This window comes from Dipteris shenzhenensis, chromosome 26, assembly GCF_047967505.1.
Source record: "Dipteris shenzhenensis isolate YYH24624 ecotype China chromosome 26, Dip_SZ_1.0, whole genome shotgun sequence".
Taxonomy (NCBI): Eukaryota; Viridiplantae; Streptophyta; class Polypodiopsida; order Gleicheniales; family Dipteridaceae; genus Dipteris; species Dipteris shenzhenensis.
Genome location: NC_141621.1, coordinates 21,647,464 through 21,674,388, shown reverse-complemented (window position 1 = coordinate 21,674,388; position 26,925 = coordinate 21,647,464). Strand labels below are relative to the sequence as shown.

The following is a 26,925-nucleotide window of genomic DNA, read 5'->3' as shown; positions in this document are numbered from 1 at the left end:
CATGTGATAGCTTGATTGTCCCTCATCATGATTCATCCCACCCTAAATAACTAAAAGTGTCACTCCCTCATGCTCTCCTCATACATGTGGGGAGTTGAACCTCATTTCTCAACAACATGTGGGATCTAGATTCCAGGATATTCATGCTTAAAATGAGCATATATTAACTCTATAGAACCCACATGAGAAGTTTATTTAAAGATTCTATTTTTTGTCTATGGAACACATACATAAAGCCACATGGTAGAGTGCTACCAACTTAAGCTTTGTTAGTTTTTCTTAAACATGGTAGAATTAGGTAGGGTGCCCCTAGAACACCATACTTGACTACAATGAGACTACTATATAATTATGGTATTAGATTGTACTATGGTCACATCATAATAGATACAAGTATTCTTAGGTCAAGTACATCACATGCAACGACTTGTTACACCTCATACTTACAATTTCTTGTGTAGATGACGGTACTTACATTGACCACAAGTGATCCTTTGACTAAGTTATTGATAAAATGGATTTGGATAGGTGTGAAAAGGAACAAAACTCTAATTAAAATATAAGAAACAATCATGTGGGAGACAATTCATATTCCTATCGATTTAATTTTTATCAATTCCCCTCATGAGGTTTTCCCACTGCTAAACTCCATACTTGCATATTTAACTCTTCAATGATAGTTAGCCTTGATGAATTTTCTTGATGCGCCATTCTAAAAAGCCTCACCTTTTGAGTGTTATCCTCATTACCATGAACGGGGGAGCCTATAAATTTATAACCATGACACAACTACAAGGTTGGCACTACTTTTCTTTTCCTATATGACCTCAAATATGTATGTAGTGTATGAATTTATGTAGATATAATATTTTCTCCATAGATTACACCATTTAAAAATATCATTATTTTCTTTTAATTATATGAGATGGAGAAATTGCAAGAAGGGCCACTTTAAATAGTGGAGACACAACTTTTGCTTCAATGGACATGGGCAAGTTAAAAAATGGCTCATTGTTTATATTTCATAATCAATTCATTGATTTTAAATTGCATCCAAATCTCTACAATTATCATGTGGCGAGGTTAATCTTCTAGCTCAAAATGTTTAACGATCATGTAGTCCATTTTCTAGTCATCTTATATCATTTTCATGCATCTATGATCTCTCCCCAATGTATTTGAGGAGGTAATGCAAAAGCAAAAGAAGAGTTTTGGACTCTAGAATTGCTCCTCTTTCTATAGACTTTTGTATTCTTGTGGATTTATTAAAGTACTTTAATAGTTGTCATAATGCAATTGGTCACACTATGTCATGTACTACAAATTAAAAATAGTAATATGTCTATGTATGCTCACTAATCTTATAATTGATGTCTCCCAATTCTTTGGAGCGCAAGTATGACATGTCATGGGACATTTAAGCGATGACAAGGATATTTAAAAGTATGATAGGAGGAGGCTTATGCCATGGAGGGGAAAGAGGGGGAAATAAGGATGGCTATTTTGGATGTTTATCCCTTAACGGAACATGCGAGAGGGCTATAACAAAGTGTCATATCAATGGTAGAGTAGTGTCACATTAATGATTCTCAAGGGTGGAGAAAATAGCACCATGAGACCTAGACCACAGGGTGCTATTTCCCATGGTCCCCTCTCTTTCCCCCTCTATTGCCCCGGTGCATTTGCAAAACCCAAGGGAAATAGCTATTTCCCCTCTCTTTCCCATCCATGACATAAGGTTGTAATTAAGGGGTCCACGCCCCCCCCCCCCCCCCTTGCCCCCCCCCCAATTTCAAGTCCTCTCCTCTTTCCCATTTCCCTTTTTACCTCTCCTCTTTCCCATTTCCCTTTTTACCTCTCCTTCATCTCACTAGTCTCTTTCTTCTCTAATGAATTGAGCAATTTTATATTTTGTTTGAGCTACTTTATAGTTATTCCCTAACGGGGGTAATGGTTTTGCCACCTTGTTTGTCGTGCAATTTCTGGGTGTGATTTTGACTGCAATTGATGGAACTCCAAGGGTTGCTTGGACATGCAAAACATGTTAGCTTGGACAAAATCCTATTGAAGGGGCAACTTTGTTCTTCTTAGATTCAGCACTTAACATGTTTTGGCATTACTTGACCATGTCAAGGTTTTCGTGGCTGGAAGGGAGACCCTGTTTTTATTAAAATAACACACTCCGTTCAGTTATTGAACACACCTTGGCTATCTTTCTACTTCATCACACACAGATTGAGGCTTGAAACTGATTGCAAAACCTTCTTGCTCTCTTTTACTGCAATTCCCTGGTGCCTGCAACCTGCTAAAAATTAAGCCATCAGTCGTTTCCCTGGTGTCCATACCATCATTTTGCCAATGCATCACTGACGTCCTAAGCTGTCTCTTGAGAGCAGCTTCTTGTACATCAAGCATGTATCGTTGCTGAGTTCCATTATCCCTTTCCAAATGCTCACCGCAGCAAGGATACACCGCTTCAGTTCTTCCTCTTGCACCCTGCCTGATCTCATCTAATATTGGAGAAGGGCCTGTGGATGATCTTTCAGAAAGAAAGCATGCCCCGTCCCTATATCTAGAGCTTTCCACAGGCGTGTTTGTATCTGCATGCAGAATATTTTTTCCACTAACAGAAGCTCCACCTGAAGCTTTTGCATTACATTGTTCTTCACTGCATTTATTCCGAGAAGGCTCAGAAGTTAGATTGCAACCAGATGTATGGCGTATCACAGTAAAGTGTTTCTGTACAGGACTCTGGTGCATAGTGGTCCCAGAGATTTTATCCAGTAATGGAGATTTTTTCATCTCAGCATCCCTGTCTATACAGGTATCTGAAGCTTCAAGATTGTCAGTTCCCATGGTTGTTTGAGTCACATGCATGTTCATTAAGGCACTTAGATTGCCATACAATTCTCCTCCTTCAACATGTGAAAGACTACTCGTGTTGCTTACGTCTTGTTCTGATACAGTGCAAAAAATGCCAATATCCTGTTGATCCATTGGTGATTTAATGTTGGAATGACCAATCTCTTTTACACTGGAAACAGAAGCAACAATCACTTTGCAACCTTCAAGCTTACTAGATTCCGACATTAGTGAACTCTGTTGTGGAACAATTTTATAACAACTCTGTTTAGCTGCTTCTATGAAAACATTAAGGTTCTGCACAGGTAAACTTCCAGAGCTGGTTGCAGTATTCAATGAAAATTTGCAATCATCCCTGTTAGGAAATGCTGCCAAAGTTGTCTGAGAATCCTGCATTCTTATATTGTCGATGCTTTCCTTTAAAACTTCAGAGGAGAGAGCCACAGAATCCACTGTTTTAATGTCTTCGCATTGTTGGTACACAAACTCTGCTTTAGAATATGGTAGCTGATGTCTGCCAGTTACGTGTTCATTTAAGAAGGAGCCATGTTGTGTTTGAGTTACGACTGCTTCCCGAGTCTTTTCCTTTTGCCATATTCCAACAGCAGGGCAATGTGAGGATTCATCCTTGTTTATTGTACTAGTTTTCACATTGCTTCCTGCAAAATCAATTGCATTTTATTATTGAAAAGAACTTATGCACAAGTGAAAAAGCCTATGTTTATGAGAGAAAAAATGCAACTTATCAAGAGTTTCCAATGAAGAATGCTCTTGCTTCTTAGAAACGATATCCAAAACAAGGATTTAGTGTGCGTTTGAGGGTACTTGACTCATCTTCAGAGATCAACAGACTTTCTGTACTTTTTTATTGGCAGTGATAAGGGGGGTCACCAAAAGCTGAATCATCATGAAGACTATGATATGTCAGAGCATGAGTCAATGCCCCACATGTAAGCCTGCAAATGAGGAGGACAGAGGGACTTGACACTTGCACTAGGGTTAGGGTTTGACCTGTCATCTAGGCAGCACATGGACTACCATGTGAGCAGAGGATATGACGGCGACATGGGCAGATCTGAAGCCTAGGGTGGCTTCCACATGCGCAACAAGCTGGTTGTGATGTGGGTAGTACAAAGGGCTGCATGTGATCCATTAAATGGGCAGAAACTATGGCTGCTATGCAGGCAGATGCATGCCCTTCCAAGAGATGGAGCACATGCCCATGGAAGGCTGTGCATAAGGTTCCTTATTGGGATTGGTTGATGCAATAACAAATTTGTTGACGCCTATGATTAGGGCTACGTGGGACTAAAACGATCGAATCTGTGCTTCGACCTGATTGGGTCTTGTTCTTGCCACGTGCCTTGTTTCAGTAGCTTCTGGAGGATTGGTCAGTGTTTACCATGAAAGCCCATGGCCCCTTTTGTGGGCGGAGGTGGGTAGTTTGACACCCCTTGCTTCTGGCTGACTGGACCCTACAGACTGTTCTGTGGCAGAGCTGACCAGGGTCTTTTGATTTTGCCAATAGGCCCCCTTAGACTGCTATGTTGGGTCTGTTTGTATTTTTTGGTGTTCCATATTGATTTTTTTTAGAAACCTTGCATTTTTTGGTTCTCATTGTCTGCTGCTCCCATGTTTCCAATACTATGAATATACTGGTCTCTCATATCTCCTCTTCTAATATTACCTTGTGTAGTGACCAACCGCCTACATTCCATACTTTGATCTTGAGGGTGAGTCGCTATTTGTTGTCACCCCCTCTTTTTATCTTTCCTGTAATTACTATTTTTCCATGCTCTACGTATGCCTATTTTCCCTCTCTTTTTGTGTTTTTGATTATCTCTATCAGATAGCACTGATTTGTGTGTGTGTGTGTGTGCGCGCGCACGCGCGTACTTTCTTGGAGACCTTCCTTTGGCCCAGTTACAGGTTTTCCATTACTGTTTTCAGTTTGAGTAGTAGCTCCTTCAAAGGTCACTCTGGAGCAGCTATGAATGTACATCTTCTCTGAATAAAGTATTCTACGAATGTACATCTTCTCTGAATAAAATATTGCTTTCACCAAGAAAAAAAAGAGTGTGTGTGTGTGAGAGAGAGAGAGAGACAACTATGAATGTACATATTTCTTAATGACAGGTTCTTTTACCCCCAAAAAGGGGGAAAAATGTGTGTGTGTGTGTGTGTGTGTGTGTGTGTGTGTGTGTGTGTGTGTTCCTATATGTCCCAGGCTATGGAGATATTTTGGAAAAGCAAATCTCATAAAAAGGCTTTGCGACTACTACCTATGCAGTCTATTTGTTCACCCAAGACTCATGGGGGGCTGAATATTCTCAATCTCCAGGTTCATATGTTGGCAAGAAAGAGTACTATGATTGCTGATTTTTTTCAGCAAAAACAACCATGGGCTATTATGTTAGCAGCTATGTGTGGAAACATGGCCTCCCATGCATATGGGCATTGGATTACAGATCACTGGGAAGCAGTTATGACTACCTTTCAAGGGAAAATTCCTGGTTGCCCTGTTTCTACTGCTTTTATTCATGATTGGAAGAGAATTCTCTCATATGCAAAATGGATAGGTGCTTCCTCTCATCATGGTAATTCTTTTCGCTTGGAAAGCATCCATTGGAGCAAGGTGTTTGAATTGCCTCTCGCTTTACAGGCACCAATTAAAGCATACAATCTCATGAAATTGGGCATAAGATTTGTTGGTGATGTTGTGGATCAACAAGGTTGTATGCTTTCATTTCCACAAGCTTGCAAGACATTCTCCTTGGGTCTGCATCATAGGTCCATTTGGAGAATACTTTCAACTATGCTGCAGCCATTTGTTCCGGTTCCTCCACTGCTTGCACAGGACAGATTAATGGACCGGAATTTGACTTCCTTACCTCCTGCTACCATACGCTCTCAATGCACAATCTGACCTCCTTGAAGGTCTACAGATTTCTTCTTCCACCGCCATGGATTGACAAGCATGCCAACACTCTTTGGAATTTGGATAGGCCTTTATCTTGGTGGCAATCACGACTCATGAAAATCTGGAAAGCCAAATTGCCATTGAAACAGCGGCTTTTCTTTTGGAGATGTATAGTGGGAGCCTTTTCCATTGGGGTGAAATTGGCAGCACGCCGCATTGCTTCTCCTTCCTACCCCCGTTGCTCTCATCACTGCGAGACAGTTCCTCACCTATTATGGCCTTGCCCACACTCTCGCATATTGATCACTCATGTTTCTCATTTGCTGCGGCTTCGGTTCCCCTCTATCAGATTTGGGAAACTCTTCTGAATGTTTGGATGCCTCTCATCTCAGATGTCTCCATTCCTCCTTTTCTTTCACTGGACTCGCTTTTGGGTACTCTGGACCATTTGGACACAGAGACTGCATTCTAGGATGGGTCAACAGTTTCCTCAGGCATAAATTTTCTTCAGAATGTCCCTCAAGCAATCCTTACATGACAGTCTTGCTGCAAGGGACTTGGATGCTACTAGCCTTGAAGTGTTCTCTACCTGTTTTTGAGTTCTTCCATTGGGCTCTCTTTTGGAGTCTAATGTTAGTGTGTGGGAGACTTCCCATCTTGTAAATTTATGAGATTATAAATACACTGGATTTTACAAAAAAAAAAAAAGTGTGTGTGTGTGTGTGAGAGAGAGAGAGGTGTGTGTGTGTGTGTGTGCTGGTGTGTGTGTAAGGGCTGCTCTGTGTGTGTGTGTGAGAGAGAGGTGAGGTCGTGAGGGTTGCTGCTCAGCCTCCCCAAGCCTCCGTACAGGTCCGCGTCAGGCTTCTGTACAGGCCTGCGCTCTGCTCGTACAACTGTACGGACGCCGTACAAACCGTTCGCTTCTTTCTTGTGCAGCCCGGCCACATCTGCTCGTCCTTCGATCTTCAAAGATGAATTTCATCACAGCCGGAAGGAGTGGGCCAAACCTCCCCCGGCCATCAAATATAAGTTGAAGCTGCCTTCTTTGGTTGCTCCTCTTCGAAAGTTCTCTCAGCAAGCAGTTATCATTTTTTTCCCAGGAAAGTTACCTTCAGCAAATGATGTGGCCCAGTGGGTTCAGGCACTGTTGGGAGGCTGCTTTGTTGAAGGAGTATACTTTGCTTCCAGGGGTTTTTATGAAGTGCATTTTTTGGATGCCTCATATCGTCAGCAGATATTGGAGATGTCACCTTTATTCTATGGTAGACAAATGGTGCATGTCATGCCATGGTCGAACAAGGATTACAACAGCCTCATTCGACATCACTGCCCCATATGGGTTGAGGTAGTGGATTTTCCGGACTATATGAGGGCTGAGTTACCAAGTTTGGCAGCCACTTTGGGGCAAGTTGTATGCCCACCCCGTCCTTCGGGTAATCGCAATTGCTTTTGTATTCTTTGGGATACAGATCACCCAACCCCTCCTTCCATTGCGGTAGAAGTGGAGGATGTTCCCCTCAGTGAAAAATATTTTGATTTGAAATGGGGAGTTTTTGCAGGTGCTTGTTTTACATGCCATAAGTTTGGCCACCTAGCCTCACAGTGTCCTGCAGTCCTGCATCAGCTCCCACCTACAGCTATTGCTCCAGAAAAAAATCCCCCCCCAACTTATGCCCTGGGGTCTAAGGCTATGCCTACCAAACTGGGTGATGTGGCATCCAAATCTGTCCCTCCCAAATAAAATGTGGTTCAGGTTTCAGCCAAGCAAAAGGATAAGGGAAAGGGCAAAATTTCAGAATCTCATGCCTCTCTCCAAGGTGCCTGGCAGCAACCCAAAAAGGTATTCGCTCTCAAACCACGTCCGTTACAATCTCGCCATTGGGATGCTTCAACTTCTACCCCTGGTCAAACCTCTACCCCCGTTGACAGCCTTGCTTCTCAACTATGGGTTGATGTGTTGAAAAGGGGCATCCCTGTATGTGACAATGATGAGGATCATAGAGCTAATGATCCAGGAGGCCAGGTGGATGTTGATGTCATGGCTGAGGCCTGACAGCTTATACTTTACTCTGCTTTTTGGTTTGACTGTACATATCTTCTATGTCTACTTCAATTACTTGCATTACATACAATGTTCAGGGTCTTTGCAATGTCAATAAGTGGAGACTTTTCTGGCATTGTGTACATAGAATGCATCCCGATGTGATCTCTTTACAGGAACACAACCAATACTTCTTGGCTGGCCAGCAAGGCCACTATGCTGGTTATGATATTTTTTATGCTGGTACAATGCACTTCTCGGGGGTCTGCATGCTGGTAAAACATGATATGCAGCCCACAGTTGCTTACAATGACCCTCACGGTCGATGGATGGTGATTAGGTGCATCTGGCACGCTGATCTCTATGAAATAGCATCTGTTTATGCCTCACAAACCTCTGCGACTAGAGCTCAAATGTGGGCCTCCCTCAAACAATATCCATGGCTGTCCAATGCTTTTTTGTGTGGAGACTTTAACAACTCGCCTGCCACTCAAGACAATACCACTCATCGTTCTCACATGATCCCCACTGAGCTTCGACATTGGGAAGATATGCTCTCATCCTTGCATGCAGAAGATCTATGGCTCTCAACAAGGGACAAAGATATGGGTTATACATATCATCACAATGCCATTACTCATTACTGGGCTCGACTTGACAGATGGTATTTGCTGCATGCTCAGCAGTATGCTGATTTTACATGTACACTATGGGTTGATCACTCCCTCTTGCTATCTGATCATTTTCCAGTATGCTTGACATTATCAATAGCACGTCTGACAAATGATATGCGTTTTTTTGGTCGTCGCCTGCTCCATGTTTTTTTTTTTGCCGAAAAAACAGTGCTAATTATATTACTTCGAGAACAAGATACAAGAGGTCAGCTTATAGCTGACGGCTGCATTCACAAATCGGACGCAGCCCTAACAGGTAGCAAAAGAAACCATCCTCTCACGGAGGGATAAGACGAGTATGAATGAACAGCCATCGGGGTGGTGAGTAATGCCACCGAAGGCCCTGCGTAGTCTGCGCGAAGAAGAGGCCCTGTGTGTCCCAAGCCCGGAGGAAGCGTCTCCGCTTCTCCTGACCGGCCCGGGAGTCTCCCTGAATCCGGTCCCACTGGCCTCTGAGAGTATGAATAATCTCACTCCAAATCTCCGCCATGATCTGGGCAGTAGATAAGGAGGTGCCACCTAGGATCTGCGCGCAGCAGCGCGAGGTCCAGATGTGCCACCCTGTGATGGTGCTAATAATCTCCCAGACTGGCTGCCTCTCCTGGACTCCTGTATCAGCCTCTGCTAGGTGCTGTGGGATGCCCTCGAGCTGTCCCAACGTCCCCTGTGTAATAAGGAAAGTGGGGTCCCGCTGGCATGCCTCGAATAGGTGATGAAGACCAGGTGTGGTGCTGCACCAACAGAACGCGCCCCAAGTGATCAATCCTAGCTCTGGTGCTGCGCGAGTAAGAATCCCAAAAGTCCACCTCCACACTTCCTGGGCGCGCGTGCAGCTCCACAGGCAGTGTTTTGGTGTCTCCTCATCCGCATGGCAAATCTGGCAGCAACCGTCCTGGCCTATCTGCCTCAACCAGCTCCCCACTGGAAGACCTTTGTGGGCCAGAAGCCACAGGAAGTATGAGATCTTCCGCGGCCGCCAGCTCTCCCACAAGGCCTTCCAGAATGCCTGCAAAAAGAACCTGGAAATACCCTGTGCATACCAGCTGGGTCGCTGGGTGGGGGGGCGGCACTGCATCCTCCCGAGAACTCGCCTGCCCAGAGTCGTACTGTAGGCGAAGAAGGAGGTCGGCCCCTGTCCTGTCACAATCTCTGGCCACCACCACTCTCCTGGGTCCCACTCAAGCTCTGCCAAGGCCCGCCCCTCCCAGAGCCAAAGGCGCCAAAGCTGCACCTGGTCCTGCTCGATGCTAGGGTCGGTATGCCAGACCTTCCCCAAGAGGCCTACGACCCGAACCCTCTGCCACGGGAGTAGGGGATCGATGAGCGCACCCTCTCTCCTGAGTCTGCCATCCCCAGAGGCCGCGAAGAAGGAGATAGAAGAGTCATCCAACCGTCCTGCGATCACCAGTGGAATGCCGCGGGGGGTGAACTGTCCCAGCCAACGGGTATCACCAGGCATGAGAATCTGATGCTCCGGTGGAACCAACCAAGCAGCTGGAATCGCACCGTCGATCTCCGTACGTCTCGCCTGGGCTCCTCGTACACCTCCAGCTGCGTCTGCAAGATCAGTCATCTCCAGATGTCTGTACGTATCCCTCCAAACACGAAGGGATCGGGCTGGCCCCCTCATCCAGCCGTCCCACCTGATATGTGATCTCTTCCCCAACTGAAGACCCTCGGCATCTCTGACCTGACCGTTCCAGATAAGCGGCTGTCGATCGATCTCCTCCTGACAGCTGGGAGGGGACTGAATGAGACTGAGACGGAGCCGCCTCCAAACCATGAGGAGGCTACGAACGAGTGGGGAGCAGGGCTGAGTGAGCGGGGCGGAAGTGAAGATCCACCTGAGGGACGGTAGCCACTCTCCACCTCGGCGCGGGACACAAGAGCCGACTCCCTGCTGAAGTAACATCTTCCACGTCTGTCCCCCTGGGGTCAAACCGCGAATGATAAGCTTGCCTAACAAGGCCTGACTCTGAAGCTCTGGATCAATGACCCCCAGACCACCCTCATCCTGCGGAAGAATGACTGTCTGCCAAGCAACCCTGGCTCTGGTATCTCTATGCCCATCCTCCCCAGACCAAAGGAAGTTCCGAACCAACCTCCTGAGCTGTGCCACGCTGGATCTCGAGAAGCACCAGCAGGAAGCCACATACCAAGCCGTGGCTAGAAGGACCTGGTTAACTACCAAGGCACGACCTGCAAGGGAAAGCTTAGCAGTGCTCCAGAAAGCCAGCTTCCGTCGAATGGAATCTAGCACCGGGAGAAACTGCTGAGCTGGCGTGATGTCTAGGTCAACCTGGAAGCCAAGGTATCTAGCTGTCTGTCCACGTGGAATCCATCTGAAGCCCAGAAATCGCCCCCATTGAGAACACGCCCCTGGGTCTGTGAGAAAACCAACTGATTTGTTCCAGTTGATTTTCGCACCAGCGGCCGAGCAGAAAACCTCCAGGGCCATCCGCACCCTCTCTAGCATCCTCTCATCGTCCTGGACATAAAGGGCTGTATCATCTGCGTACTCCGAGTCCAGAAGCTCCGTGTCCTCCCGGAGTGGAAGGCGAACACCCCTGAGCCCTGTGGACCTCGCCCGAAGGTAGTAAGTCATGGCCTCGACGAAGAAGAGAAACAGGTAAGGAGCCAGGGGACAGCCCTGACGTACTGATCTCTCCAAGCTAAAGCGCTCACCCATCCTGCCTCCAATGATGACTCTGCTAGACGCTGTCCTGTACAAAGCTGAGATACCCTGAATCCAACCTGCCGGGAAACCTAGCCGCTCCAAAGTCCCCTCCAAAAAGGACCAGTCCATGCGATCGTAGGCCTTCTCGAAGTCGAGAAGTAAAATGGCAAGGTGTGATCCGCTGTACTGAGCCCACTCCGCCGCCTCTGAAAAGGTGAAGACATTATCCAGGATACTGCGATCCTGGACAAAGCCTGTTTGAGTGTCATGGACGAGGTCTGGAAGTAGAGGCCGAACTCTGGCACTGATCATCTTGGCGAGGATTTTGTAGGCAGTGGTAAGGAGAGTGATCGGACGCCACTGGCGGATCTCCTGTCTATCTCCTCCCTTCGGGATGAGGCAAATCAGTCCTGAGGAAAGGCACTCTGGCATCTGACCGCTGCTGAAAATCCCCTGCAGAGCTGCAAGGAGGGGCTGGTGGATCTGGTCCCAGAAGGAGGTGAAAAATGCTCGGGATAGCCCATCCTCACCTGGGCATTTCTGTCCGTCAATAGCCATCAAGGCCTCCAACATCTCATCCGAGGTGAACGGCGCCAACAACGTCGCCTACATGCTAGGCTGGACCAGGGATGGAATGTGCCTCCACACCTCCTCACGGGCACGACTAGCACGAGGGGCAAGCGGCTCCTGCTGGAAGAGGGTCCTGTAGAAGTCAGTGGCCAACCCCAGGACCTCCCCCGGATCCGTAACGATGTGACCATCCGCTGTCCTGAGACTCCGAAGCTGATCACCTGCAGCTCTCTGGCCGTGCGTCCTGAAGAACTCCCTGCACATCCGGTCACCCTTCCGAGCCCAGAAGGAGAGAGAGGCGTGATAGGAGAACTCGGAGCGACACTGGAGGGTCTCCTCCAAGAGGGCTCTGGCTCGAAGGGCCTGGATCCGAAGCTCCTCCGAGCCCGGGGAAGACTGCTAAAGTCGCTGAATGGAGGCGAGGTCCCTCCGAAGAGCTCTCTCTCTGTCCCACCAATCCTGTCGAACCTGTAGGGCTGCGAGCTGGCAGATCTGACTGGACTCCTGTAGAGCCTGCGCGACCGAGTCTACCAGATCCACTCCCTCCCCCCAGTCTCTGTCCCAAAGACTGCAAATGCTGCTGCGCACGTCCACCCTCGAGAAGATGGAGTCGGGAATCCTGCATGATCGGGGGGGGAGAGTCTGGGCTGCCGAATCTAATGATAGGAGCACAGGCGCATGGTCGGAGAGTGTCGTCCCTGGAACTATACCCGCCTGGCCGCCTCTGCTGATGGCCCAATCACTGACATAAAACCTATCAAGCCTCTCCAGGAGTCTGCCACCTTCCCTGCGGAAGCCCCAAGAGAAGTCCAGGCTCCCGTGCCAACGCCGGAAGGACGGGTCTCTCCAACTGTCCCTCCCTCCTGTCGCGAAGATGAAAGAGTCCCAAGCTGACTGCTCTGCCTGAGCCATACCTGTGAACTCCGGATCTCTACCCTGCTGGTCCTCCAAGGTCTCCAGGTTGTTGAAGTCTCCTCCAACAATCCAGGAATCCATGTCTGGAAGAATCCCTGTAAGTGTCCTCCAGAAGGTGGCTCTGCATCGGAGGTCTGTGGGAGCATAAATGTTGAGGATTCCTATCTTGGATCCCTCCAAATTCAGGCCTACCCAAAGGGCTCGGCCTGGGATCAACGTGCCGTGACCGAAAACTACCTGGGCTAACTGCTCGCACACGGAGGTACAGACACCCCCGCTCGTCCCCTGTGCACCGATCGAAGGCTCCCAGTAAGTGTAGGAGCGTCCAGGGAGAACCTTCCCGCAGCTACAGGAATGAGCCGCAGAAAGCTTGTGCTCCTGGAGCAGCAGTACATCCAATCGACCAATCACTGCAGGCTGAAGTTCCTGTCGCAAAATGAGCTTCCTGGGACCACGGGTACCCGAAGAGTGAAACCCGTTCACATTCCAGGATACGAGGTGTAGGCTCATGGAGAGGGATGGGGGGCTGCGAACAGCTGTCTGCTCGCGGTCGAAGTCGAAGAAGAATCAGATATATCGGAATGGAGGCGCTGCTGCTTATGAGAAGGTTTGGAGGGGGAGACGGGGTCGTCCTGCCCGTTTGTCAACACCTTCAGCAATGGCGAGAGGCCTCTGGTGCCATGAGCAAATGCTTTCTCGAGCCAGCTCGAGATCTCTGAAGTGGTCATCCCGTAAAAGGTTCGGAGTTTCTGTTGGGACCAAGCTCTGACATCCTGGGGAAGAGGCCATGACAGGGGAGGTCTGAGGATCACAATCAGTCGGAAGCGTTTGGCAGCGCAACGCCACCGCAAGCGCACATCGCCCTCGGACCACTGAGTCTCGAGGAGCTGCCCACCGGACGGGCCTATCCAGGAGCAAATCTGGGCGTGTGTCTGCTCTCTGAGAGCCTCCCATACCGAGTCGTCTGTCTAGGTCTCGGTGCCATCGCTGAGGAACGTGAAGGCGAAGCTAGGGCCATCCCTGGGAGCCAAGGCAGCAATCTTCCCGTCCGCCCCTTTGCGGAGCAGGAAGATACTAATGTCGAGACAAGCCGGGAAGGTCCCAAGGTCGGCCACATCCAGGTAGTCCCAGGGGCCAGATCTGTAAAAGTCTCGAGGAAGCTCTCTCTCCTGGAGCTGAGACCCAGCTGAGTCTGCCACTGAGGGGCTAGCGGGAAGGGAAGCCTGCTCCACTGGTGGTATAGACTCCGGGTGTCCTGCCATCGGGGGGGAGGGGGAGGAGGCTGCGGGATAGGCGACTCGGGCTCCACGGAGGCGACTGGCGGAGAAGGTGGAGGAGGTGGAGCGGGGGCTGCACTCGGCTGGAAAGCCGACGGTGCAGCTAACTCTGTAGGAGAGGCGAGGGGGACAGGGGGGGGAGGGGGATGGGGATGCATCTGGAACTGGGGCTGAGGGGGAGGGGGAGGGGGAGGAGACTGAGGAAGAGGAGGCGGGGGCTGAAACTGCGGGTCGGGCGAAGGGGGGGGAAACTGGGGAGAAGGCGGGGGGTGGGAGAGAGGAGGATCTGAGGCTGAGGGGGGCGGGCTGCCGTCGAAGAAGAAGCTCTCCCAGGTCCCTGGGGCATCTGCCTGTCAGGTCTCTGGAGTGCTGCTGCAGGAAGGGTAACCTCTGCCTCCTTGCCTTTATCCGAAATCTTCTTGTTCTTTCCTCTTTTCCTTCGAACCTCGGTCCAACCGCCCACTACCTCTGGCCCAGGCTCCGACTGCCTCGGCTCCGACTGACGTGGCTGTCCGGGGGGGGGGGCGGAGGGGGCGGGGGCGGGGGCGGGGAGGGTCGAGACGAGCTGGCGAAGCGTGGACAAGCAGCCGCCAAGTGCCCAAAGCCGTGGCACCGCAGGCACTGACCTGGCAGTCCGGTGACTATCATGCTCTGGGTGATGCTGCCGGCACCTGTCACAATCTCGATCACTGCAGGGAGAGTCGCAGGATCCGCCACAGCCACACGGACTCGGGGAGCTCCTGCCGTGGTCACCGCGTCGGCAAAGGTGTCGTGCATGACCCAGCCAAAATGGGAGCCCAAGTCCCTGACAATCGGCCGCAGCTCAGTAGGAAGCCCTGGAAAAACTAGTGTCACTGGGTGGCGAGGTATACGGAACCGAACATCGAAGTCCGCTGCGCTGAAACCACGGTACCACGGGACTATCATGATGATCTTCCCATCCACCGATGTGGGGGAACCGGCAACCAGGTTGCTCGCAGCTTTCTCACTGGAGAGTTTGAGCCAGAAGATGCCCCTTCCCATAAGGGCCACCTCCTCAATATGGCCATCCTCTAGCAGGAGAGTGGACTGGAGCCAGTCCCTGATGGTAGACCTGGAGGGGGAGTGTCCAATGACTCTACCGTAAACAGAGGTACGAGCAAAGTCAATGGCTACCTCCTGAACACGAGATGATTGTTGCTCTGTCAGGATAACGCGGTAGGCATCTGGAGAGGGAGGGTCCGACTGGGCCTCCGGATCCGGGCAGGGGGCCGCCATACCGCCAAGACTAACTGCAAGCTTCCGATGAGGAAAAACAGGCTGCCACCCAAGAAGGGGATGAAGCGGGAGGTGGAGCCTGGGGGTGAGGCGGGTGAGACGAAGTGAGGGGACGGGGGGTCGAAGCGGAGGGCGGGGTGAAGGCTGCGGGGTGCGGGGAGTACGGAAGGGCGCGGGAGGGCGGGGGGGGCGAGGTTGGAATGGCGGGGGTGGAGGGGTGAAGCGGGGGGCGGGGAGAGCGGAATGAGGCGGGGGCGGGTGAGGCGAGGGGGTGAAAGAGCAGCGAGGGGGCGGGTTGGAGCGGGGTGGATGGCGAGGGAGCAGCGAGGGGCGGGTTGGAGCGGAGGCGAGGCGAGGGCGAGGCGGGCTGGAGCGAAGGGGGTGGGTTGGAGCGGAGGCCAGGGGGTGGGTTGGAGCGGAGGCGAGGCGAGGGCGAGGCGGGTTGGAGCGGAGGGGGCGGGTTGGAGCGGCGGCGAGGGCGGGTTGGAGCGGGGGGAGGGGCGGGCTGGAGTGGCGGCGAGGGGGCGGGTAGGAGCGAGGGGACGGGGTGGAGCGGAGGCAAGGGGCGGGTTGGAGCGAGGGGGCGGGTTGGAGCGGAGGTGAGGCGAGGGGAGCGAGGTGGCCGGCGGGCGGGGGGGGGGGGAGGGGGAAGGGGGTCGAGGGCGGAGGGGAGGGGTGGAGGTTGCGGATAGGCGAAAGGAGGATATTTGCAGGATCAAGAAAGATGATGGCACCTCGACCACTTCCAAATTAGAATTGGAATCGCAATGTTCCAGTCATTTCCAGCATCTCCTTTCTCTTCAGCCTGATCATTTGATGCAAGTGAATGCAGCTAGGTCTCAATTTCTTATGCATGTCCAGCCCATACTGTCTCGGGAACAGGCTCATGCATTGGAGCAGCCTTTTATGCTTAGTGAATTGGATGATGCTTTGAGTCATCTATGCAAAAGCAGCTCTCCTGGTTGGGATGGATTGACTGTCGAATTTTTCCGTGCATTTTGGGGTGATCTCAAGAACACTCTTCTTCTAAAGATCAATCATGCTTGGGCAGAACAATCTCTTCCTCCATCCTGGAAACATGGCCTAGTCAAATTGATTCCCAAAAAAAGGTTGTGTGAGACGATGGCTGATTGGCGGCCTATATCTCTCATGCCTGTCATTTACAAACTCATTGCTAAAATGATTGTCCTCAGGGTTCGCTTCTATTTGCAAGCAGGACTTCATCCTAGCATCCTAGGCAGTATGGGTTTGTTCCCAGAAGGCAGATCACTGACAATATCTCCAATGCTTTGCTTGCCATTGAGTATGCCAAATATTCTAAACAAGATGTTCTCATTCTCTGCAAGTAGACATTGCAAAAGCATTTGATACTGTCCATTGGGATTTTATCTCTCAGACTATGCATAAATTGGGATTTGGCCCTCGGCTCGTCCATATCATCTACTAGCTCTACTCTCAGGCCACAGCGCAGTGCTTGCTTGGTGGTGGGTTGTCAAGAACTTGGACTATGACCCACTCAGTGAGACAGGGTTGCCCTCTTAGTTCCTTACTGTATGCCATTGCTACCCATCTGTTACTGTTGCATATGGACTACCTTGCAGATATAGGACAGCTTCATGGCTTGCAAATTCCAAGGGCACAGCCATTTCTTGCACAGGCATATGCTGAAGATTCATACTTTATGCCCAGGAATTCTCAAAGTGACCTTTCTCACTTGATGCATACACTGAATGACTTTGGCATAGCTGCTGGACTGCATATCAATTTTCAGAAATCAAAACTTCTAGCTTTGAAAGAAGCTGATTGGCATGCACTTCTCTAGCCAGGCCACATTATCTCTTCCCATACTATTGTGAGGCATCTAGGCTACCCCATTGGCTGGAATATTACCCCGCAACAACAGCTCAAATGGGTGATCAACAAGAAGCTGGAATACTGGCATTTGTCCACTTGGCCTCTACATGTTTAACTTCGGATAGTACAGTCCATCATTATGGCATATGTGCAATTTTATTTGCCTCTTCTTCCCTGGTCTTTCAAGCATTTGGCTTCCTATATGTCCCGGGCTATATTTTGGAAAAGAAAATCTCATAAAAAGGCTTTGCGACTACTACCTATGCAGTCTATTTGTTCACCCAAGACTCATGGGGGGCTGAATATTCTCAATCTCCAGGTTCATATGTTGGCAAGAAAGAGCACTATGATTGCTAATTTTTTTCAGCAAAAACAGCCATGGGCTATTATGTTAGTAGCTATGTGTGGAAACATGGCGTCCCATGCATATGGGCATTGGATTACAGATCACTGGGAAGCAGTTATGACCACATTTCAGGGGAAAATTCTTGGTTGTCCTGTTTCTACTCCTTTGATTCATGATTGGAAGAGAATTCTCTCATATGCAAAATGGATAGGTGCTTCCTCTCATCATGGTAATTCTTTTCGCTTGGAAAGCATCCATTGGAGCAAGGTATTTGAATCGCCTCTCGCTTTACAGGCACCTATTAAAGCATACAATCTCATGAAATTAGGCATAAGATTTGTTGGCAATGTTGTGGATCAACAAGGTTGTATGCTTTCATTTCCACAAGCTTGCAGGACATTCTCCTTGGGTCTGCATCATAGGTCCATTTGGAGAATACTTTCAACTATGTTGTAGCCATTTGTTCCGGTTCCTCCACTGTCTGTACAGGACAGATTACTGCACTGGAATTTGACTTCCTTACCTCCTGCTACCCACACGCTTTCAATGCACACTCTGACCTCCTCGAAGGTCTACAGATTTCTTCTTCCACCGCCATGGATTGACAAGCATGCCAACACTCTTTGGAATTTGGATAGGCCTTTATCTTGGTGGCAATCACGACTCATGAAAATCTGGAAAGCCAAATTGCCATTGAAACAGAGGCTTTTCTTTTGGAGATGTATAGTGGGAGCTTTTTCCATTGGGGCAAAATTGGCAGCACGCCGCATTGCTTCCCCTTCTTGCCCCCGTTGCTCTCATCACTGCGAGACAGTTCCTCACCTATTATGGTCTTGCCCACACTCTCGCATATTGATCACTCATGTTTCTCATTTGCTGCGGCTTCGGTTTCCCTCTATCAGATTTGGGAAACTCTTCTGGATGTTTGGATGCCTCTCATCTCAGATGTCTCCATTCCTCCTCTTCTTTCACTGGACTCGCTTTTGGGTACTCTGGACCATTTGGACACAGAGACTGCATTCTAGGATGGGTCAATAGTTTCCTCAGGCATACATTTTCTTCAGAATGTCCCTCAAGCAATCCTTATATGACAGTTTTACTGCAAGGGACTTGGATGCTACTAGCCTTGAAGTGTTCTCTACCTGTTTTTGAGTTCTTCCATTGGGCTCTCTTTGGAGTCTAATGTCAGTGTGTGGGAGACTTCCCATCTTGTAAATTTATGAGAATATAAATACACTGGATTTTACAAAAAAAAAAGTGTGTGTGTGTGTGTGTGAGAGAGAGAGAGAGAGAGAGAGAGAGAGAGAGAGAGAGGGAGTCCATTAAAGTCTATGGGAGATCAAAAGGTCTATGAGGCTGAAAAAGACTGGATATGATAGAAAGATTGAAGAGCGGAGCCTCTAAAGCAGGAATCCAACCCTAAAACCTACTTACTAACATGAGTTATAGGCTAAGAGTCTTTAGCTTTTGATTTGAAATCACTAATGAGAGCCTTACCTTCATGATGGATGGCCCACTAACCCTCCTTTCTAGCCGACCTTATCTTTGCTAACTCAATGGCCTTTTTCCTAAGTTGGGATCCCTACCACAGTTTCATACCTTTCAATCTGTAAGGATTGTCTGAGAACTACTAGCTCTTGTTGCAAGACTTAATACTGCATGTATACCATCTAAATGGATTTTAATAAAGTTTCCCTTTGGCGACTCAATGCTTTGAGTTGCTGTCTTTATCAATTCAAAGCTTCCAACAAAAGTCAATCGATGCCAATCCTCAGGAAGTCCCCCTACTCTGATTTTCAATGCATTAGCTTCCATTTCATTGTCCTCTTTGATAGCTCAATCTATCTATTTCTCTAGCTTGGTTTCGCTGATTGAATGAGAGCTGAGCTTGATGACTTAATTCTCTAGAGTGGGTAGATGCTTTTGTAGCTTTGCCATGAGTTTTTGGAACTGCTGGTTTTGGCTGTTTGAGGTGCCCAATCTGCTGTTGGGTGTTTGTTCTAGTGTGCGGCAATGAGGGGGAAGCCACTACCTAAGCAAATGACTTCAAGTGTTGTCGCATGGGAGCAACTCGGGTTGTTTGAGCTGTGATGGTGCTATTCAAGCTGTGGCAGCGGGCTAGGCATGCTCTAAGCCTTAGGATGACCCCTTGGGTGAGCCATGGAGCTCATCTCAGCTAGCAGAGTGAGGCAAGTGCAAGCAGAAGGGAGGCAGAAAAGCATGAGCGAGTGAGGGAGGAGTGGCCAGCCAGGGAAAAGGTGCCAACCTTGTGTCTTTGGTGCTCATCAATGAACTATGCACATGCACATTGCAATGTCACTATAGCTTCTATTTGAAGTTGGGGGCGCGACGGTGGCTTAGTAGCTCACCAGCCAATCGAAAGAGTATTGAGATACTACACACACACACACACACACACACACTTTTTTTTGTGAGAAGAAATCTTTATTTCTATAGAATAATTACATTCATAGCTGCTTCAAAAGCGAAGTAGCTACTACTCAAGAAAAGATCTCAGTATAGGCTGTATACACATCCTGATCAATCAAACGAGTCTGAAAACAATCATAGAATGATTGTTGCAGAGATCGTTTGAAAAAAAGGAAGGATGAAAATAGTGGATCACCAAAGACTCTATGATTTCTATCCAGCCATAAAGTCCATGTGGTCCAATATCGCACCCATACGAAAAATAAATCAAAACCCTGTCTCTGGGGATGAAATCCAAACAACCAGAAAAATCTGCCAAAAGTAACAGTAGGAAATCGCTGTCGAAGCCTCTGTCTGATGAGAGCAATGAGATCAGAAGTATTTGGACAGGACCAAAAGATGTGGATCACTGATTCAGTAGAGTGCGAGCATCTGTGACAAACTGCTGAAGCAATATGTCTGTGTGCGAGTAACTGTCCAGATGGAAAAATGCCAAGGAGAACTCGCCATAGGAAAAGCTGTTGTCGAAGAGGGACTTTGTAATGCCAAAGGAGACGCAGCCTTTTACTCCACCACTTCATTGGACGATCCATATGCCAAACAGTATTTGCTCTGTTGGAAATCCAAGGTGGAGGTAATAACACTCTATACAATGATGACACTGTGATATGTGAAAGCTTCAAAGGACGGACATATGAGGAAGGAGAGCGTAAAATCCAATCCTCAAGCCGATGCTGAATTTCTAAATGAGGTACCGGCAAGTACGGTTGGAGCATTGCTGAAATTTTATGCCATAAAGGACGATAATGAGATCCCAAGCCATATTTGCGAGCAGCCAAAGAAAAGGATAGAATTGTGCCATCATCTTGAAGTACATCTGCCACAGATGAAATGCCTTTGAAGGAGAGAAAATATGAACGTCGGGGTTCTTGTATGGCCAAAGGTGGATGGAATACTTTAGACCAAAAGAGATTCTCTTCCCTCAAAGAGTTGCTCGAGAGAGAGTCCCTGCCTTTCCATTCCAGGTGGGAAAGAATGTGTTTCCAATCAAGAAGCAGAGAAGAGACAAAAGGGCATCCTCTGATCTTGCCTTGGATAGAGCCAAATAAAAATTCCCACTGAGTAGGCTGCCAATTCCCAAAAGCAGATGTATGAAGATGTAATAAGAGAGAGCGAATCATAAAAGCCCAAGGCTGATCTCCTTGTAGAAACTGCATCATCATTTTCCCCCTATGAGCAAGTAAATGCATTTGAATATTTAGAATGTTCAGACCCCCGTGCATCTTTGGAGAAAAGAGACGATGCATGGAGAGTAATCTGAGACTTTTCTTGCCATGTTTTGAACGCCAGAAAATTTCCATGATAGCTGACATAAATGAAACCAAATCTGCCTTAGTGAACATAGTAAGAGGCAGATAAAATTGTATGTATGCTATCAAAATGGATTGTGTAATTCGCAGACGAACATGTAATGGCCAAGTTGCAAGCTTCCAATATTCAAGTTTTGCCCTCAACTTTACTAGCACCCAATCAGTTTGTTGTGAACGGGTGAGTCCCCAGCCTAAAGGATAACCAAGATGTCGAATGAATTGAGAAGCAGGGACAATTTCCCCAGGCCACAAAAAGTTGTGCCAGTCCTGTGCATGTAAAGGCAACAATTTTGATTTTTGAAAATTTACCCGAAGGCCAGCAGCCAATCCATATGTAGAAAGAGCATGCATGATCATGGACAGATCAGCCCGATTATTTTTTGGAGTAAAGAATGAATCATCAGCATATGCTTGAGCAATCATGCTGCGACTGCCAAGGATCTCCAAACCGTGCAGCTGGTCAGTGTCCAAGAGGTGATCCAGATATTGAAGCAATGGATGAGTGGCTATGGCAAAAAGTAAAGCACTAAATGGACATCCTTGTCTGACAGAGCAAGCAAGAGTCCATGATGGAGAAATATCTCCTGAAAGTATGCAGGCAGCTTCACTATCTTGATATAGCCAATTAATGAGTTGCTGCATTTTTGTGCCAAAACCCAAAGCCTGCATAGTCGATGAAATAAAATCCCACTGAACTGTATCAAAAGCTTTGGCAATATCAACTTGCAATAACAAAACATCCTGATGTGTGTATTTGGCATATTCAATTCCAATGTAGGCATTAGCAATGTTATCGGTGATATGCCTACGCGGGACAAAGCCATATTGCGCAGGATGCAACCCATCATGTAAAAATCCCTTTAGCCGAGCAACAATCATTTTGGTAGTGACTTTGTAAATTACGGGCATAAGAGTGATAGGTCTCCAGTCTGCCAAAGACTGACAATTATGTTTTTTAGGAAGGAGTTTAACAAGACCTCTCTTCCATGTGTCTGGCATTTTCTGATGTTGCCATGCAGCATTCACCATAGATAGTAATGGATGCTTCAAAATAGGCCAGTTAGCTAGAAAAAACTCGACTGTCAAGCCATCCCATCCAGGGGATTTCCATCTGCCACATGATTTAATGGCATCTGACAGTTCCCTCTCAGTAAAATGTTCCTCCAATTCCAAAGCTTGAGTAGGGGAAACGATTGGAGAAACATTTTGCAACAGTAAATTTCGTGCAAGCAAAACCTGTTGCGAGGGAGGAGCTACAGAGCCAAATTGCTGAGAGAAGTGATGCACACAAACAGAGGCAAGCTGTGACCGTGAAGTAGTCCATGATCCATCAGGCATTAGCACTCTGCAAATTTCTGTTTGGATTCTCCTCTGATGCAAACTCTTGAAAAATTCTTTGGAAGAGCAACCTTTATCTGTGAAGGCTCTTTGTCTTGCTCTAGTCTCCCATTTTGCCAGTTTCCTGTGATCATTTAGTTTAAGACAATGTCTAGCCTGACATAATGTGGTTTGCTCATGCATGGACAACGAACGATGATGACTGAGTTCAGTGAGGTCTTGACAAGTAGACTTGGCCTGAGCAATGGTTTCCCTCAGAGTCTTCATGTAAGACTTGCCATAAGCTCTAATCACCATTTGCATTTTAGAAATAAAAGAAGCCCAGGCATCATCAACATGAAGATGGTTGTTAGATGAAAGACAATGAGCTGCTTCAGTAACCATTGCCTTGAATTCAGCATGTTGCAAATAATTGTTGTTGATGATTAGATGTCGCCTTTGTGGCAATCTATCATCTGGCATCTTATGAAAAGATAACCGCAGCCATAGTGGTGCATGGTCTGAATGCACAAAGGCATAGTCAATCCACATTTTGCATGCGAAATCCCCATTTTGTTGTGGAGCAACACTATACCAACGATCCAGTCGTGCCTTATAAGCGGAAAGAGCATTATGTTGAAAAGTGTAGCCCGGTGACAGAGGCTGCAATTCCTTCCAGAGGTCAACTAGATCCAAATGCAAAAGTAGTTGAGACCAGGCATGCCTTTCAGGAGATAACATATGATCGTGGCTGGAAGTGTTGTCTCCCTGTTGTGGAGCATTATTGAAATCCCCACATATGTAGGCATGAGATCTCCACGGGTATTGTTGCATAGCATCCCAAATTACAGTTTTGTCTCGAGATGACTGAGGTGCATAAACTGAAGCAAATTCAAACACCTCTCCTCTTATAATGCATTGGAGAACAAGCCATCTGCCTTTGTTGTCATTTAATGCAATGACTGGTTGAAGCTCATGTTTGATCAGAAGGACAACCCCTGAGAAAGAGTGCTCCCCAGCATAGAAAATGTCATACCCACAGTAGTGTCCTGTCTTGCCTGCATAAATATGCTGGTTGTGCTCTTGTAATGCCACTATGTCAGGCTGAAATTTGTTGATGTACAGCCACACAGATTTCCATTTCCTACTGTCACATATGCCCTGGACATTAAGTGTAAAAGAGGTGATATGAGCAGTCATATATACAGATATTTATAGTAATGTAACAACTATGTACAGCAGCAAAATGTATGAGGTCAGCCTTGCATTTCTATCTCAGGGTCGAGGCCTCGCCCCTGAGAAGTAGTCGCCTCAGAAGTGGACAGCAAAGCAGCAACCTCTTCTTCAGGGAAGAGTGTTCTACTGGCTGTTACTGCAGCCCATGTAATTCCAATTCCTGTATTGATCTTTGGGGTGTTTCCGCTAGAAGAGGCACCATTCCAAGTGCGGGGGGGTGGAATTCTTTGAGCAGAAATAACCTTTCTTGGGCTCTGCCAGCCATCAATTGAAGGTTGCTTTCCTTTGGGCAAGGATTGAGTAGCAGGAGATGAGTGTGAAGTAAGATTCGCATTGGTAGCTAATGAATCTTTGCCTTTATCTTGACTCCCAGAATGCTGTTTACTGCTTTTATTTTTGTTGGCAACTGGAGTAGGAGCATCTTTAATGGGCATGTGGACTGGCAAGGTGACATGATGCATTTTATGTTGGTTCAATGGACACTGTGAAGCCATGTGTCCAAACTTTTTGCATTCAAAACAGGCCCCTGCAAATAAACCCCATTTGAGTTTATAAAATGCACTCCCCATGTTCACATTATTCACCGTGACTGAGTAAGAGTCCGGTGTGGGATTATCAGTATCCCAGAGAATGCAAAATCTGTTTGAATTACCATTTGGCCGTGGTGGGCAGACCACTTTACCTAAAGAGGCTGCAATTTTAGGCAAAAGTGAGGCCATGCATTGGGGAAAATCAACAACTTCAACCCAGACTGGGCATCTGTGTCGGATTAAAGCCTGAAAGTCCCTTGTGGGAGACCACGGCAAGACATGCACCATTTGCTGCCCAAAAAAGAGAGGTGAATGTTCCAAAAGCATTTGTCTGTGGATCTCGTCCACCATGATAACCTCGAAAAAGCCCCTGGCTGCATAATGTACTTTACGAACAAAAGAGCCAGCCAATGTGCGTGTCAGCCAGTTGCCTATTTCTGCAGCAGGTGGCATCCGGCCTGGAAAAAATAAAATGACTGCATTCTTGGCATACTCTCTGACTGGATCCACAATTTCATCGACCTCAACCATGAGGCCAACTGAAGGAACCGAGTCTTTCCACTCTTTTCTCGTATCTGCAAATCCTTCATGCATTACATCATATACTAGTTGAGCCTCAATCGTGTCATGCCTCGGGTCATACTGACCCTCAACCTGCTTTTGTTTCTTGCAGGGAGCCGAACACTCCTTTTGAAATGTTTTTTCATATGAATACTCTGCCATGACTCGGTAGGAAAAGGAGCTCGAGGATGAAGTACCTGTATAAGGGTGGTAAAAGCCAAAAAAACCAGTCCCAAAGAAAGATCAGAGGAAGCCCGCAAGAGAGAAGAGGAAGTGTAGAATTGGTAAGGAAAGAGCAAAAGGATAGGTAGGAGTTGGCTGAAAAACCAGGTAGGGAAAACTCCGGTTGAAAGCCCCAAAAGTATGCGAAAGCTGAAATTGTACGGAAAGGTACAGAATGTACGGACACCGTACGGTGACCGTACAGACGTACGGAAGAGGGTTGGTGCCTGGTTACGGGTGAGAGACGAGATGCTGATAGAAGATGGAACTGAAACGAACTGAAACGAAACGAAGCCTATAGATGCAGATATCGACGCACACACACGAGGGCTGGAGCGAAATCACGCAGGATGCGTCGGCAGAAACACAGGGAAGTACCGTACTGACGTACGGCACCTGTATGGCTGCCATACAAGAGTACGGTCAGACGGGGGAAGCTGAAACGGGGCTGTGGCGATCTGTTCTCCGCTGTTTCCAAGCGCTCACGCTCCACGCTCACCAAACTCCACCGTACGTTGCACCTGGCAACTAGTGCCAAAACAGAAGATTCAAGAATGACCCACACACACACACACACACACACACACACACACACATACATATACATACTTGTGGCTTATGCCTTACTCCCACTCATCTATGCAGATGACATGGTTCTCTTTACAAAACCAAAAAGGAAATATAGGGGTAAAGGGAGTTTCCCCGGCACAGTCCAAGAAACTTCAAACTCAGATATCCAGTTTTGAAAAAAAATGAAGTAAACATTGTCAAGACAGAAGTCATGTAATTGGGACATGAAACAAACATATGTCCTCCATGCTTGAAGGGGAATATTTAGAGGCAGAGGCATCATACAAAAAGCTAGGGTTTGAATTTCTAGATAGCCACAAATGGAATTAGTATGTGGGGGTCCAGTAGAGGAGAGCTGCTCCTCTCCCCGTGAGCTGCTGCCCCCCCCTCTCCCTCTCCCTCTCTCAGCCAGCCCCCCCTCTCCCTCTCCCTCTCTCAGCCAGCCCCCTCTCCCTCTCTCTCCCTCCCCCTCACCCTCGCTGCCCGCCCTCTCCCTCCCCTTGCTTCTCCTTCTCTCCCAGCCCCCTCTCCCTCCTCCCTCCCTTCCTCTCCCCCCTGCCAGCCCTCCTGCCCCCTCCCTCTCCCTCCTCGCCCTCCCTCTACCCACCCGCTGCCCTCCCTCCCCCACCCCCTCCCCCTCCCCCGCCCCCTCTCCCCACCCGCTGCCCCCCCCGCCCCCTCCCTCCCTCTCCCGCTGCCCCCCCACCCCCTCCTCCTCCCCCGCCCCTTCCCTCCCTTTCCCGCCCCCTTCTCCCCCGCCCCCTCTTTTTCCCCCCTCCCCCGCCCCCTCCCTTCCTCTCCCCCACCCACCTTCTCCCTCCCTACCTGCAGTCCCCTTCCTCCCTCCTAACCTGCCCCCTCCCTCTCTCCTAACCCCCCCTCTTTTCCTTTCCGTCGCCTACCCTCTCCTTCCCCGTCAGCCCTCTCCGTCCTCTCCGCCCAGCTCCCCTCCTCTCCGTCATCTCTACTCAGCTCCCCTCCGCTTCTCCTCTCCATCCCTCCCCCTCTCTCCTACCCTCTCCTTTTCTCTTCCTTCCTATGCCCGCTTCAGGGCATCCTAGGCAATAGTTTCACGGATGGAGCTTTAACAGTGTTGGAATCGGCCTTTTCACTTCGATTGGCGAATGGATCCCCATTTAGCCAATCTTCATCCACTTCCACTGGCTGCAAGAACCGTCATTTTCTCAGAAGACGAGTTGCAGCAGCTCAAGAAAGATGTGGAATTAGAGGTCCCGATCATTGGGATTCCTTTTGACAGGGCCTCAGGGATCCTTTCACCTGTTGAGTTTCCTGCCC

The 26,925-nt window shown here is 48.4% G+C and overlaps 1 protein-coding gene across 1 annotated transcript in view; it reads right to left on the bottom strand.

Annotated features, from left to right (window-relative positions):
- Positions 1 to 2,208: 2,208 nt before the first annotated feature.
- Positions 2,209 to 26,925, bottom strand: part of LOC147884809 (uncharacterized) — a 98,788-nt gene continuing 74,071 nt past the window's right edge. The window contains exon 5 of the mRNA XM_087397217.1: positions 2,209 to 3,521. Coding sequence (XP_087253343.1) covers positions 2,209 to 3,521 — 1,313 coding nt within the window. The remainder of the gene's footprint in view (positions 3,522 to 26,925) is intronic.